Genomic DNA, 13910 nt, shown 5'->3' with positions numbered 1-13910 from the left:
ATACATACATCATATATACCCATGCATATATGTACATGTATGCATACATGTTCGTATGTGTGTATACATCTGTGCCAGTGTTCATTCGGAAGACAGGAGTCAGTTTGTTTCCACCATGTGAGTCTTGGGGTCAGGACATCAGGCTTGGAGCCAAGTACCTTATAGCCTACTGAGCCATTTTTCTCCCGCCCTGTGAATCTTTAATAAAAAACTGACATGTATGCTCTTACTTGAGCATCTTCCTATTTTAATAAAAACCCCACTGTTTCATGCTGTGCACTTCAAGAATTCTTTTCTGTGCTATCGGACACCTGAACACAACATGTATGCCTGGTGCCTGTCACTACGGAGGCATTAAGGGCAATGGCTTCCCCAGGGCTGAAGTTGTTCTGTGAGTGTTGGTAGGAACTGTGAGCTTCTTAGCCATCCCTTTAGCTTGTAGGTTAGGTTGTTTTGCTTTTAAATGGGATCCCCAGGCAATAATGTTCTACAAAGTAGAACTAATGACAGCATCTTAAGCTAAAGATGCAAAAAAAACACTTACAACTCACAACGTGGCATTGTTATAATTATTAACAACCAATGCTTGAAGATCACAATTAATTTTTACAAATAAACTTAAATTATCCACTAAACTAAGTTTTGTGATTATTATGGTAACTAACCAAGAATGCTACAAGTAGGAATATTTACTTATTATGATTATCCTTTTGTTAAGGCCACTTGACCCAGCAAGTTAACGTTTTACTCACAGTGTAGCCTAGGCTGGTCTAGAACTCACCTTGAGACACCTGATTTTACCTTAAAGAAGATGGGAGTAAAGACACACGGGCCATGTAAGTCGGCCTCAAGTTAGTATACATTAGCAGATAAGAAAAAAAACACAGCACATTATAGAGAAATACAATTTTAATCAACCAGAAAAGTAAACTCTGGGCATCTGTCATCGTTGCACCTAAGTTAGAAAGCGGTGGAGACAAATTGTTGAAACAAGGCAGTTTCCCCACACCTGTGACACTGCTCCAGTTACAAAAAATGGTAATGTGAAAATAGAAGTCTGAGAGTCATAAAAAGTATATAAAAAAAGGCCCCGAGTGTTCTCCGCTTTCTATAAAATAGCACCTGTAGTTAGAGTAAAAGGTGTTTAAAAACCATTCCGATGGCATTTCTGAAATGCAGCTTTTCTCCTCTCCAGTGATGCCCCTGAAAAAGAACACCCCTTAAAAATACAATGTATCTATCATGGGGTAAAAAGCTTTTTAAAAATCTCCAGAAGTTGTTCATCATAGTTTCCCCACAAATCACTTAGATTAGGGGGGAAAAATGTGCTTCTGGTCCTGGCTTCTCAGGAGAAGGAATTAGGGGGTCATATTTATCTGATGACCTGAGCAGTTGGGGCCAGGGCCCATCATTTGGCAAGAGGGAGTGGGGAATGGTTTCCCTAAGCTCCCTCCTTCCTGTCCCTCACACCTGGAGGAGGGCCACTCCAGCCACCGTTCCTGAGCTCAAAACAGTCTACTCCAGTCTTCTAGAGGACTAGCTACATACATGGGCCCCTGCCCAGGGAAAAAGCACTAAATGTGATGATGTCATCCCTGCTGACATCATCACACTGGGAATTGCTACAAGACCAAGAGGACTCCAGCCCTTGTACCAAGGCAAGGGGGAGGTGTCAGGAAGCCTTAAGCCATAATAAACATCTCCAACTACACATAGGAGGGGGAAAAAAAAAATTGGGCCCTTGACCTTGTCCATCTGAGCCCACATTCACAATAGCATCCTCTGGCAAATGTGGAGCACGGGTTACTTAAAAACAAAATCTCAAGCGATTTTGCAGCATGAACCTGAGCACATAGAGAACTGTTGTTTTGGTATCTTAGCCATCATGGCTGAGTGATAAACTCAGGAGGGAAAAGGAAAGGCATGTTACTAACTACTTCAAGTTTTAAGGTTTCAGGGTAAGAAAACATGAGCACCATGCCAGGCTACTCTAAGCAGCCAAGTCTGAGCTGTGCACATGGAGGGAGCACCTGGGGCTCCCCTGCAAGGGCCAGAAGGCTCTGCTCCCACTGAGCAGGAGAAAGCTGAGGTACAGTGATATGAGGCCCCACACAGGTGAGCTAAGGAAGGGGACAGGTGAGGTGCCTTCAGGGAGGGGTGACTCTGGGCACTGGCTCTGACCAAGAGCACCCCAGTCCTGGGTAGAACTATTCACATGCAAAGTAGTCCTTCAAGGGGGCAAACAGGTGTCTGATGACTGGCACACTCCAGGACCTTCCCAGCAGCTTCTGGCGGGCACCACGGCCCATGTTGGACACGTCCGTGTAGTGAGCTGGAAAGCCGAAGATCCTGGACGAGTACACAGAGAAAAGACGTGGGGTTAGAAGGGTCCATGTCTCTAAGACTTACTAAGATTCTGGAGGCCTAGGACGACACTATCTCTATCCTTCTCCATGTGTTCTGACAAGACTATGGGGCTGAAAGGAACCTTCAAACTACCAGTTCCACTGGTGCTTGCAAACACTTGCTGACAGCTAACAGGGAACTAGTACTATACATCCTTAGTGGGACTGTACTCCTAGTCCTGTCATGTCATGCAAGACCCTTCTAAAATGTCTAGTGTGAATTAATACATGAATGACTGCCAACCACCAGAAGACATATCCAGAACTATTGCTACATGCATAGTGTGAACTGGCACTCAGCCAGAAGACACATGTATTTAGCTTCAAAGCATAATGAGGAGTCAAGCAATTTTTCTGAGACAAAAGGTGACATTTTCAATGACAAATACATGGGAGCTCACAAATACTAGTTCTTCTGTAGCTACCTGAGCATGCACACACATACATGAATACAGACATACACACACACACTTAGATACAGACCACATACACTATAGACACACAAACAAGTCTCTCTGTTTCTCTTAAAATATAAAAAAAGTAATCACATAGCTTTCCCAGGACAAGGACAAAGAAAAACTGACCTGCGCTCCTCCCAAATATCACAGGATTCTAAAGTCATCTGTAGGGTTTCAATACCTCAAACCCTTACTATTCCCAGCATATACACAGTACCAGTCACATCCAAGAAACATTTTAATCTGAGATTCCAAATGCCAGGACAACCTACAGCATAGACATGACAATATTCCTATGAAGTACAACTTAATTCTTATACAGACCCAAGGCTCAGGGACCTTTGTAGAAGAGGGACTTGAGATTGTTACAAGCCCAAGGTGGTTGATAACATCCTGAAACATTCAATGAACTCAGTGTTGTGATGGCGTGAACCAGATCTGTGCATGATCCCACCAGCGTGGGGGAAGGTGGAAATCCCAATTAGATAAAGACCTACTGACACTCTGATCCCCTGCTGGGCTGATTGCACAGCAGAACAAAGTCCATTCAGGGAAGAGAGGGGAAAGTATCTCACCCATAGTATCTCAAAGGGTGAAAGGCATGGGAGAGTGGAAAAGGACGGAACAGAGTTGAGGGGAAGGTGTATATATGGGCTTTGGTGGCTCGCACCTGTAAGCACAGCGTTCAGGAGGCACAAGGAACTAAACTAAGAGTGCCTGCTCAGTCCACAGACCATCTCTGTGTAAAGAAACAAATCTGTGATGGGAAGACAGAGTGGTAACATCTTCATGAAATGGTTAATATAAAATACCTGGTAAACACAGGAGGCTCTGAGTTCCAGGCCATCATGATCTACATAGCAAGCTCAAGGACAGTCAGAACTGCAGAGAGACCCTGTCTAAAAACTAAAACAAAAAACCCCAGCAACTGAAACAGACATGACTGCTTCTGTACAACAAAAAGATCAGAGAGATAGAGGCTGAGGAGAAAGCAAACACAAAAGAACTCTGCGGAACCAGTTTCCTTAAGGGTTCTCATTTAGACCAAATTTTGGGGCAGGAAAACAACTGGTGCAGACAGGTCTCTGCCATCCTGTCTCTCACCCCACTTCCCCCTTCCTGTCTTTGTTCCCGCAGCTTCAAGTGCAGCTCACCTTTCGAGCTCAGTGCACCACAAAACGTCGTCCTTGCCATTCATGACTACAGGGAAAAGCTGGTTTTTCCCCTGTCTGATGGAGTTCGACTTGGTGGTTATTGTCTGCACTTTCTTTAACTGGAGAACAAAACAACATCGCAGGGTGAGCACAGAAGGCTTCCAAGTGGGCTCAGGCTCAGAAGCATCCGGAGCGGGCTGAGGACAGACTGGAAGGAAGTCTTCATGTGTCCCACACATGCCAACTTAATGAACAGGGAGGACCAGGCAAACAGAAATTTTAGCCCAAAGAGACCATGAAGGATCACATGAGGCCAAGACACCAGTTACAGATCGAAGGGTCCTGGGAGAAGAGAAACCATCCAGACTCAGCATGGACAACCAAAGCTTGAGCAGTAGGCCTTGGCTTTGTACAGACATGGAGGAGCAGGCACATGGAGGCCTTCCCATGAATTTGTGACTTCACAGCACAGAGCCTTCTGCGGCAGCATCCGCCACTATCCTTACTCCAAAGAGCACCTGCAGCACAGCCCCTGTGCATCCAACATTAACCACTGCAGAGTCCAGCGGCATCTGGTTCTCACTTATCAAGAACATGGCCTACTCTGCACCGGAAGAAGAGACAGAACAGGTCTGTAGGGAAAGAGGCCCAGCACCAGGAGTCCGTGAGGGAATGAGCAGGCACCACGTGGACAGAGCCAAGGTCACAGTGTCATGGAGCACTGCACATCTTACCTTTGCTGTCCTACTGAACTCCAGGCAGTCCTGCAGCTCGAGCTTATCATTCTTTGAAGCTATCACGGGCCTGGGGACAGCCAAAACCCGTTACTGTCCAGCGTCTGAGCGGGAGGTCCAAGTGAGAGACCTCACCGGTCAGACGAGGGGAGAATCTAGCTTTCTAAGTAAGATTTAACTTTTTAAATGTGTGTCATGCCTGTTTAAGACCACCATGTACAGAGGTTCAATGGAAAGAAAAAGAACATATGCTGGGGACAGAACAAAGAGCAGCAAGAGCTCTGAACTGCCTTGCCAGTCCCCAGCTCTAGAGTCTGCTTGAGTGTACTTTGTCAGTGATCCCAGGGAGTGCTCAAGGCATCCTTACCATGAGATCTAGGGATGAGCGCTCAGAAGGCTAGTGAATACCACCTCTCATGAAACACATGCAGTGACTGCTCCCTTGACCTCAGTCCACCTGACTTGCAAATGTGGATTCAAACATCAAGAGATGTGTTTCAGAGCAGAAACCCACATGCACACAAGAAGTCAAAGAACATTAGTATGGCAGCCTATTACAGGCCCAAAATACCAGAGACACATCACAATGGACGCAGTTTAGTTAAGGAATCGTACCCAGCTGTGTCAGCCACCAAATGACAAACCCCACTTTCCTTTGGGGTGGTCATGTGCCTACATGATACCAAGAAAAAAAGGTTTAGATCTACACAGATTCAAAGAGGCACACAAACCTTCAGCGGGATTTGTGACATTTGGTCAAGACCAATGCAGAGACACAATAGTGGATGGTGAAGACCAAAATAAAGTTTTCTAGCAGTCAAGTTTACACACAGTCACACAGGCACACGCACACACAAGTATAATGAAAAAATAAGGGTGACAGGTCTCCCCTTAACCAAATATCAGCCAGTGCAGTCGTATGGGTCTTCCTATACCTCATTTGCTCAACATATCAAACTGGACTCCACTTGTTGGCTATCTGACTGCTATCCGACTCCAGGAGCACATCATTCCTCTAATGGTTAGCATCCTATTGGACACAGAGTAATAATACCTCATTTTCGTCTCTTCCCTGCCTTCTTACTAGTTTTCTCCCACCAGACATTATGTCTGCTCTGCAAAGGGATCAGATCTGTGTGACCTGACTAGAACAGACGTGTTCTTAGTATACCTCTATAATACCAGACAATGGACTTAGTTTGTAAAGGATGTAGCCGTGTTTGAAAGTGATGTGAACTGAGTAGCAAGGTAACACATCAAAGATTTGACAGAATGAGTCAAGATAGGTTGTGCCCAACTCTCACAAGAACAGTACAGGAACGAGGTGTGGTGGTTTGAACAGGTTTAGGAGAGAGAAGGAGGTAGACACAAGTGTAGTGTGCAGTTTGTATACGGCAGTTTTACTGAGAAGTTTTACAGGACAGGCTGCAGAGAGAAAATGAGCAAGATACAGGTTTAGACAGAATGAGGCAGAGAATGAGGAGGCAAAGTTAGTATGAGGCCAAGCAGAGCAATTCAGTCAGAATGGAGAAGTGGAATGAATCAGTCAGCTTGGAAAGGAGTTTAGGCCAGGGTTCAGAAAGAGCTAGAAAGGTTGAATTTATTCAGCAACTCAACTCCCTAATAAATTAACAACCTCCTATAATATAATTTCTAATGCCAACATAGAAGTATGTGGATCCATGAACTACTTGCATCTATACTGGGAGTTTCTTTCCATGGCACTCAACTTAAAAACAGTTTGTTTAGGCAAATCAATCCACCCTGTAATTCAAGGGCCTTCCTTTGGCACAGAATACTCATTCATCATGAAGCATTTCTTCTGTTCTGTTGAATGGGGATTTCTCCTCATCCACAAAAGCAAAGCCACCTTCCCAGCCCTGAATACATACATTCCCCTCATTAGCTTGTCTATTCCATAAGCAAAAGTCACCAACTAAACAGGCAAAACAACAATAATACCTGGGTAAATTAGCACAAGATATCCCAAGACTAAACGTAGTATGGTAACCAATAATGCAGCAAAATCGAGTGACTAAGTCATTAATCATACCATACTGAATAAATAAATGAATCACCCTATAGCAGTACCCCCCCCCCCACCTGTTGCAACCCTTGGCCAATATCAAAATCAATATCCATCTGAAAGTAGTCCGGAAATCATGGCAAGTCAGAGAACATCAATACTATTACAATGTGCAACTTCACAGGCACGGTCTTGAAATCAAACATAGATGATAGGGGTGGAAAACACTGACTGAGAAAACCCAAGGTAACCATAAATTTTAATTTATTCTTTAAAAAAATTTTTATGTGTATACAATGCAAGTATCTGCATATCACATGTGTGTCTGGCACCCTCAGAAAACAAAAGGGCAGAGTTCCTGGAACAGGACACTTAGATTGATAATACATGAGAGGCCACAAACTTCCATCATATGTGGCAAAGTGGCAGCCTTTAGAATAGGAAGATGTTTGCCAATTATACATCTGATGAAACCATATATACATATATAACTAAAACATGGGAACAGCGGTAAATGAAAATTTCAAAAGATGAAATATAATTGGCCATAATGAAAGTGCAAACTGTAACATCAATCTAACGGCCAAATAGCTTGTGGTGGTGAGGATGTAGGCCAGGGGTAACCTTTATTCCTTGCTGGTTGGTGTGACAACTGGTTCAGATACTACACGCAGTGTGGCAGTTCCTCAGTAGGTTGGGAATGGATCTGCCTGAAGTCCTCAATGACTCGAAACCAGACTACATAGACATGCTCAGCCATGCCCACTGTTGCTCAACTCATAATGGATAATGAAAATATCATTTATTTATACAGTAGAATTATTCATATTTACCCATTTATGAAACCAGTAAATGGATGGAACTAAAAAAAATTAGAGCTGAGTGGCTCAGCAGCTAAGAGCACTGACTGCTCTTCCAGAGGTCCTGCATTCGAATCCCAGACAACCACATGGTGGCTCACAAACATCTGTGATGGGATCAGGTGCCCTCTTCTGGTGTCTGAAGACAGCTACAGTGTACTCATACATAAAATAAGTAAACCTTACAAAGTATCCTGAGTGAAGTAACCCAGACACAAAATGTCAAATATTACACGTGAATACTAGTAATACTAGTTTTAAAGCGTTAAGAGTGCTACAACCCAACTAGGGGTTAAGAGACATATGGACATGGGGGAGGAGGGAAGAAATGGTGCTTTAGAGAAATAAAGGGGAAACTATAATAGACGGATACATAAGGAACACAGGGAGTTGTCTGTGTGTTCCTTGCATACCATGTGCATGTCTGGATTCCTAGAAGGATACAGGGAATCAGATGACCTGGAACTTGAGCTATAGATTGGGTGCTGGGGAGCACCCGGGGGGTACAGGAAACCAAGGTTAGCGAGTGAGCTTCAGCATGGAGCCATCCCTTTTCCACTTGCCACACCAACTACTGACAGCTCAGCTTGGCATCCTGGTTAGTCACCAAGGGTCTCACTCAAGGCCCACTTTCTAACTTCAGGGGCCAAAGGAACAGTGTCCTTGACATTTACCATTTGTAGTGAACTTGGAGTACAAAGAACAGGGACCTTAACCATCAATCCTGCATCCAGAGCAAGGCGGCTGGCTAACAAGGGCTCCTGCCCATTAATGCAGTTATGCAGAGCATGCATCATAAAGGCAGGACTTTCCAGAACAGTCATTCTCAACCTTTCTTATGCTGCGACCATTAAATTACATTTCAACATGTTGGGGTGATTCCTAACCATGAAAGCATTTCTTTGAGGCTGGAGAGATGGCTAAGCAGTGCACAATACTGACTACTCTTCCAGAGGTCCTGAGTTCAATTCCTGAGCAACCACATGGTGGCTCACAACCATATGTAATGGGGGTCTGATGCCCTCTTCTGGTGTGTCTGAAGACAATGACTGTGTACAAACATACATAAAATTTATTTCATTGTTACTTCATAACTGAAATTTTGCTACTGATATGAAACATAATATAAATTACCTGATGTAAATAATGTGAATAATTTAAAAATGTAAATCATTGATAGGTAAACCATGCACGGGGTGACAACCCACAGATTGAGAAACACTGTGCTAGAAGATTGATGTTATCAGTCAGACTCATGTATTACTTTGCTGTCTGTTATCTACCCTTCTCAGGCTCTTACCTGTTCATTCCAGGTAGGTTACCCCAGAAGTACCGGGCCCTGTGAGCAGCAGAAACCTTGATGGCATCGATCATCACTGGGTTACACTGCAGGAAGAAAAGGAGAGCTGCTGGAGACACCAAGGCTCAGGTGTCACTCAGCACAGGTCTGACCTCTGTTGGCAACATTTTCCTAGCCACAACAGGCAAGGAAGCACACCAGTTCCCACCCAGAGCCAGGCTGGAAGTGAGCAGGTATCTATGTACAAGAAAGAGAAGAGACCAGACCTGCCCACTTTGACTCATGCAAAATTCTAGTTGCAGAAGGTTGTGCAGGCAACATTTGGACCCCTAACAGGAGGGTCAAGACAGCTCGATCACTTAAGGCTGAATTATAATCCAGAAGTGGTGCACACCTGTAACCACAACCCTCCAGAGGTAGAGATAGACAGACAAAAAGACCAAGGAAAAGATCAGGATTGATGGTTCTTAAGACCCCCCTCCCCCAACTACAAGACAAACTTCAAAAAGAACAGAGACAGGAGGATGCCTTAGCAGGTTTGGGTGCTTTGATGTCTGATGACCAGAGTTTGATTTCCAGAAGCCACATTGTAGAAAGAATGGACTCTGAAGTAAATCTTAAACCTTCAAACATGCAACACAGCAAGTGTGCCTGTGTGTGCACATACAAAGTAAAGCTTAAAATGAAAGAAAACAAACCAAGGAACAAAAAAACACAAGCATATTACTTTTCCCCAAAGCCCTTAAATCAAGCCATTCTTGGTGCAAATAGAAGACAGAAATACTGACTAACAAGGACTAAGTACCAAATGCCTGCTACATCATTAGTCCTCGGATCAAGCCACGCCCCCTCTAAGCAGAAAATAACTTCCTCAGTAACACCAGCCTTCAGAGTTAGTGGTGCCTTCCCTGCCAGGTTTCCCTGCCAGGTTTCCCTGACATCTGTCCACTCACTGCCAGGAATCGGGAGATGTCTTTCTTGTCGTTCACTTTCATAGCCACAACATTCTCGAACATCCAGAAGAACGGACGGTTGTCGCCCTCCTTGGGGCGTGTATAATTCAGCAAGTGGTAGAACTCGAAGAAGAGCCTTCCTGTGCCCTCTGTATTGGGAAGAGCATTGGAAAACAGGGTTCAACCAAAACCTTCATGGAACAATAAGCCTCACAGGACTGAGAGTTTCCCAAGAACTCAGCAGTAAGGGAAGCAACTGTATTTTTTCTGTCCTGGAATAACTGGGCCTGAGCCAAGAAAAAGACTAAACAAATAAATAACAGCTCCGTTTCTACAGTTTCCACCTAAACTCTGCTAATACAGCAGGAGTGATGCTGGGTCCCAAACCCTGGCAGTCTGCTTACCATACAGGCCTTTGCGGGCAGGATTGACATTAGACAGATCATTGCACGGGCTTCCCCCGATCACCAAGTCAAATGGGCCCCACTCTTCAATCTGATGAAAACAAAACAAACCCCACATACACAGCTGGTATGAGCCTAAGAAAGGAGGAACTGAACTCTGGGGAAAACTGTTAAGAAATCAACAATATTAAAATATTCCTTTATAGCACTACATGTTTGAGACCGGACAGCACAATTTTCGTGTTTTAACAAACCTAAGTAATCCTGAATTATACCTTCAACTGCCCCATTTGTAATTAACCTAACGTGTCTCCGATTCACCCTACCTGCAACCCTGGACATGAGGGATGGGGACAGCATAAGACCATTAAAAGTCCAAGGGATAAAGGGGATGAGGGAGATGTGAACCAAGAAAAAGGTGACCCGCACATTTTTCTTGGTGATTTTCCGGACGTCATTGACATATTTGATTTGGCCTTCATGCTTAATGGTTCCCACAGCGATGGACTCTGCACAGACTTCGGAGGCAATGTACTTTTCCACTTTAATACCCAGCTCCTTGAGCACCAAGTACCCTGTGAAGGATCAAAAAGAAATGTGAGGCTGTGGGACCATGAGCCCCACCGTGTCCTCAGCACAATGAGGACCCTCACACCATCCTTGTCACCTCAGAAGATCTGTGTCACTTCAGGGGACCTCAGGGCATTGGCCACATTGACTGTCTCATTCCAAGTTGGGAAATCTCACCAAGTGGAAAGGAATCAGGAGTGAGGAAAGTAGCTGTGTGTTGGGAGCTGACTTTAGTAGAAAGCGGCTAGATCAACTTTGCAGCCATCTGGAACCATATACCCTGATGAAAGACTTCGTTGTCAAAAGCCTTTAACAGCTGAAGCACACTCTGATAAATATATTGTTTATCCACATAGCTTGTTTTGCTGTTTAGTGACCTCAGCTGTATGGTGCACGTAGTAAAATGTTTTCACCTGTGTTCTCCTGCTTGTGTATATAAATACCTCAGAATTCCCTTCAATAAGGGAGACTTGAGAAAATAGAAGAGACTGAATCACACCCTGTCTTGTCTCCATTCTTCGAGTCTCTTGCCCCAAGAGCCACTCTCTCTCTTGACCAGAGCACTTAGCACCAAAGTGTTGAGGCAGAGTGTGGGCCTCAACAGCTGTGGCCTAACTGACCACAAATCTATGCATGTAGAGGAAAGAATGACAGTTAGAATGGAAGAGCTAAGCAATGTGAGCTTCTGCAGATGGATGAGGAGCCACAGCAGACCTGAGAGTGCCCTGTGTGTTGACGGATTCCTGCAGGGATACAAACTGGAGAAAACAGAAAAGATCCAGGACTGAAGAGCACTGCCTGCTGGAGAGGAGGAGAGCATTGCCTGCTGGAGAGGAGAGCCTGATTACCCCAGCATTTGCATGTCTGGCCAGCAAACTCTCAGATGCTTGATCAGAAGAAAACAAGATGCATGTCCCTTTAGAAATTGGACAGTGGAGCCAGGGAGGGAATGTGGCAGGAACAGAGACTTGCCACCAAGCCTGATACATGGGTGAGCCACACGGAAACAGAAGTTGTCTCTGATCCTCACATGTGTCTCTAGGGCAAACCCAGGCTTACAGTCAGTCACACATACATAAGCTCAAGAGCAGTGTGAGGAAGACAGAGAGGACATGGAGTCCAGCACAAACAGGCACTCATGACACCTCTACTACGAATGTTCTCAATGGCCACATGGGAGACACCTTCAACCTGCCTAGATGCTTCATTCATTGTCCCAACAGAGCATCAAACTCACCTGTCGCAATTCCATCAAACAGAGACAGGACTCTAATGGGCCTCCTTTTGGCTGCAGGAATTGCTGGGTACAACTTGGGCGGCTCCTGCTAGATAAGGAAAGAGAGAGATACCCAGAGTGTCCATCCATTCTCCAGCCCAGAAGCTTTGATGGGAAGCAGTGAGAATGTGTTTGGCACAGGCTGGCCATTCTGTCCTTGGACAGGAGGCAGAACTGCCTCCTACAGACACACATAGACAGATAAGGAGTTTGACTGGTAACTGCCAAGGCCTCTAAAAACAGAAGATAAACTCCTACAGTGTGGGAGCAGCCGCCCCAGGCAGCTCTGACTTTTGCTTCCTGTTCCCTCATCAGGCTGCCCTTCAGCTCATCACAAAGCTCATGGCTCAGCTTTCTCTGCTGTGACTTCAACCTTTCTTACTATGCCTGTTACTGCAACCTTTTGCTTGTTTTTAGACAGTATCTCACTATGTAGCCTTGACTAACCAGAAACTCACTAGGTAAACCAGGCTATCCTTGAACTCAGAGATAGGCCCTCCCCTGCTCCCTAGGTTCTCAGATTAAAGGCTTAACTCTTGCTTTTACATATACACAGGATTCACAGGATTCCAGATTCCTGGGACCTGTAATTGAATGGGTCAGTGCAGAGCCTGTGGCTTACAAATTCTTCCAGGTCAGGATCAGTAGTGAAGAAGTCTTGCAGGCGCACGTTCCAATCCTTCCTGCGCCGGAGGACACCATGGCACCGCTGTGGCAGGCACATGTAGCAGCTCCAGGGTTCCTGCAGCTTGGCATTCTCTGCCGTGCCTGTGCCCACCAGCACCTCCAGACACTCCACACAGAAGCACCTGTATCAGTATCCAGACAGAATGGACATCAAGGTTACCAGGCAATCGTCCTGCAGACCAAGTTCCCTGGGGCATGACCATCCCTGCCTAATGGTCATCCTCCTGCCTCCAAGTGTTTTTCAGTTACAGGGTAAGAAACCACTTCTTGGATATGGATCATCCAGAGTCCTCTGCATCTAGGCCCTTCCAACACAAAGCTCACAGGCCTGACCTCACAGGCACACTTGACCTGAGCCCAGCACTATGCATCAATCCAGTACAAGCTTGTGAGCACCAGATTCCCACTGGGGAATACCCACTGGCTGCTCAGTTTCTGTTTGATTTTAGCTGATTACAGGCTGCTGGATCTGTGGGGTCCGACCTGGCACCAGAGACCCACTTGTCCAGTCCGCACGAGGGTCACTCACCTGCAGCAGCTTGTGTTACTACACAGAAGCAGTTCACGGCCCTCACAGCACACGGTGCAGTAGGACTGATAGCCGTCCTCGTCGTACATGTAGAAGAGCTCCAGGAAGCGATCCTGGTCACCAGAGAGAAGCATGTGAGACTACAGACCTGATCTCAGCCATGCGTGGCTAGCAAGCTGCCTGGGGCCCTAGCTCCCCAGCAACAGCACATGTGACCTGAGTGTCTTGTGGAGGGCCTTCTCTGTCATAGCACCTGCCCTCCCAAACAGGAAGGGTGTGGGGTGTGGCCTGGGGAAGCAGCTCCCTAGTGCCTGGAGCAGGAACTGTGCTGGGGGCCTGGATGGGGACAGATGTGGCAGGAGGAAGGGGGAAGAAGACTTACCCGGCAGCTCTGACAGAGCCCACCCTCAAAGAGGGGGTGGAAGGACACAGGGTTCTTCTTACCGCAGGACAAACAGCGGTCTAAAATAGACACAGATGTCAGTTTATGGAAATCAAAGGCCTTGTGCCTGTTCAGGTGTTAAACATTAAAGTCCTGAATAACTGGCCCAAGC

The 13910-nt window shown here is 45.7% G+C and overlaps 1 protein-coding gene across 12 annotated transcripts in view; it reads right to left on the bottom strand.

The window, feature by feature from the left end:
* Nucleotides 1-891: 891 nt before the first annotated feature.
* Nucleotides 892-13910, bottom strand: part of Dnmt3b (DNA methyltransferase 3 beta) — a 34849-nt gene continuing 21830 nt past the window's right edge. For 3 of the 12 annotated variants that reach the window (XM_076930022.1, XM_076930024.1, XM_034496371.2), the window contains 11 exons: nucleotides 13739-13818; nucleotides 13357-13469; nucleotides 12763-12949; nucleotides 12102-12186; nucleotides 10724-10869; nucleotides 10295-10385; nucleotides 9891-10039; nucleotides 8938-9023; nucleotides 4752-4821; nucleotides 4018-4136; nucleotides 892-2349 (listed from right to left, as the gene is read on the bottom strand). In XM_076930022.1, the coding sequence (XP_076786137.1) occupies nucleotides 2208-2349; nucleotides 4018-4136; nucleotides 4752-4821; nucleotides 8938-9023; nucleotides 9891-10039; nucleotides 10295-10385; nucleotides 10724-10869; nucleotides 12102-12186; nucleotides 12763-12949; nucleotides 13357-13469; nucleotides 13739-13818 (1268 nt within the window). In that variant the 3' untranslated portion in view covers nucleotides 892-2207. Of the gene's footprint in view, nucleotides 2350-4016; nucleotides 4137-4751; nucleotides 4822-8937; nucleotides 9024-9890; nucleotides 10040-10294; nucleotides 10386-10723; nucleotides 10870-12101; nucleotides 12190-12762; nucleotides 12950-13356; nucleotides 13470-13738; nucleotides 13819-13910 lie in introns of those variants that run through there. The other 9 variants (XM_076930020.1, XM_076930021.1, XM_076930023.1 and 6 more) reach the window with 4 other exon arrangements.

This window comes from Arvicanthis niloticus, chromosome 2 (genome assembly GCF_011762505.2).
Source record: "Arvicanthis niloticus isolate mArvNil1 chromosome 2, mArvNil1.pat.X, whole genome shotgun sequence".
In the NCBI taxonomy this organism is placed as follows: domain Eukaryota; kingdom Metazoa; phylum Chordata; class Mammalia; order Rodentia; family Muridae; genus Arvicanthis; species Arvicanthis niloticus.
This window is presented reverse-complemented; position numbering and strand designations above follow the sequence as displayed.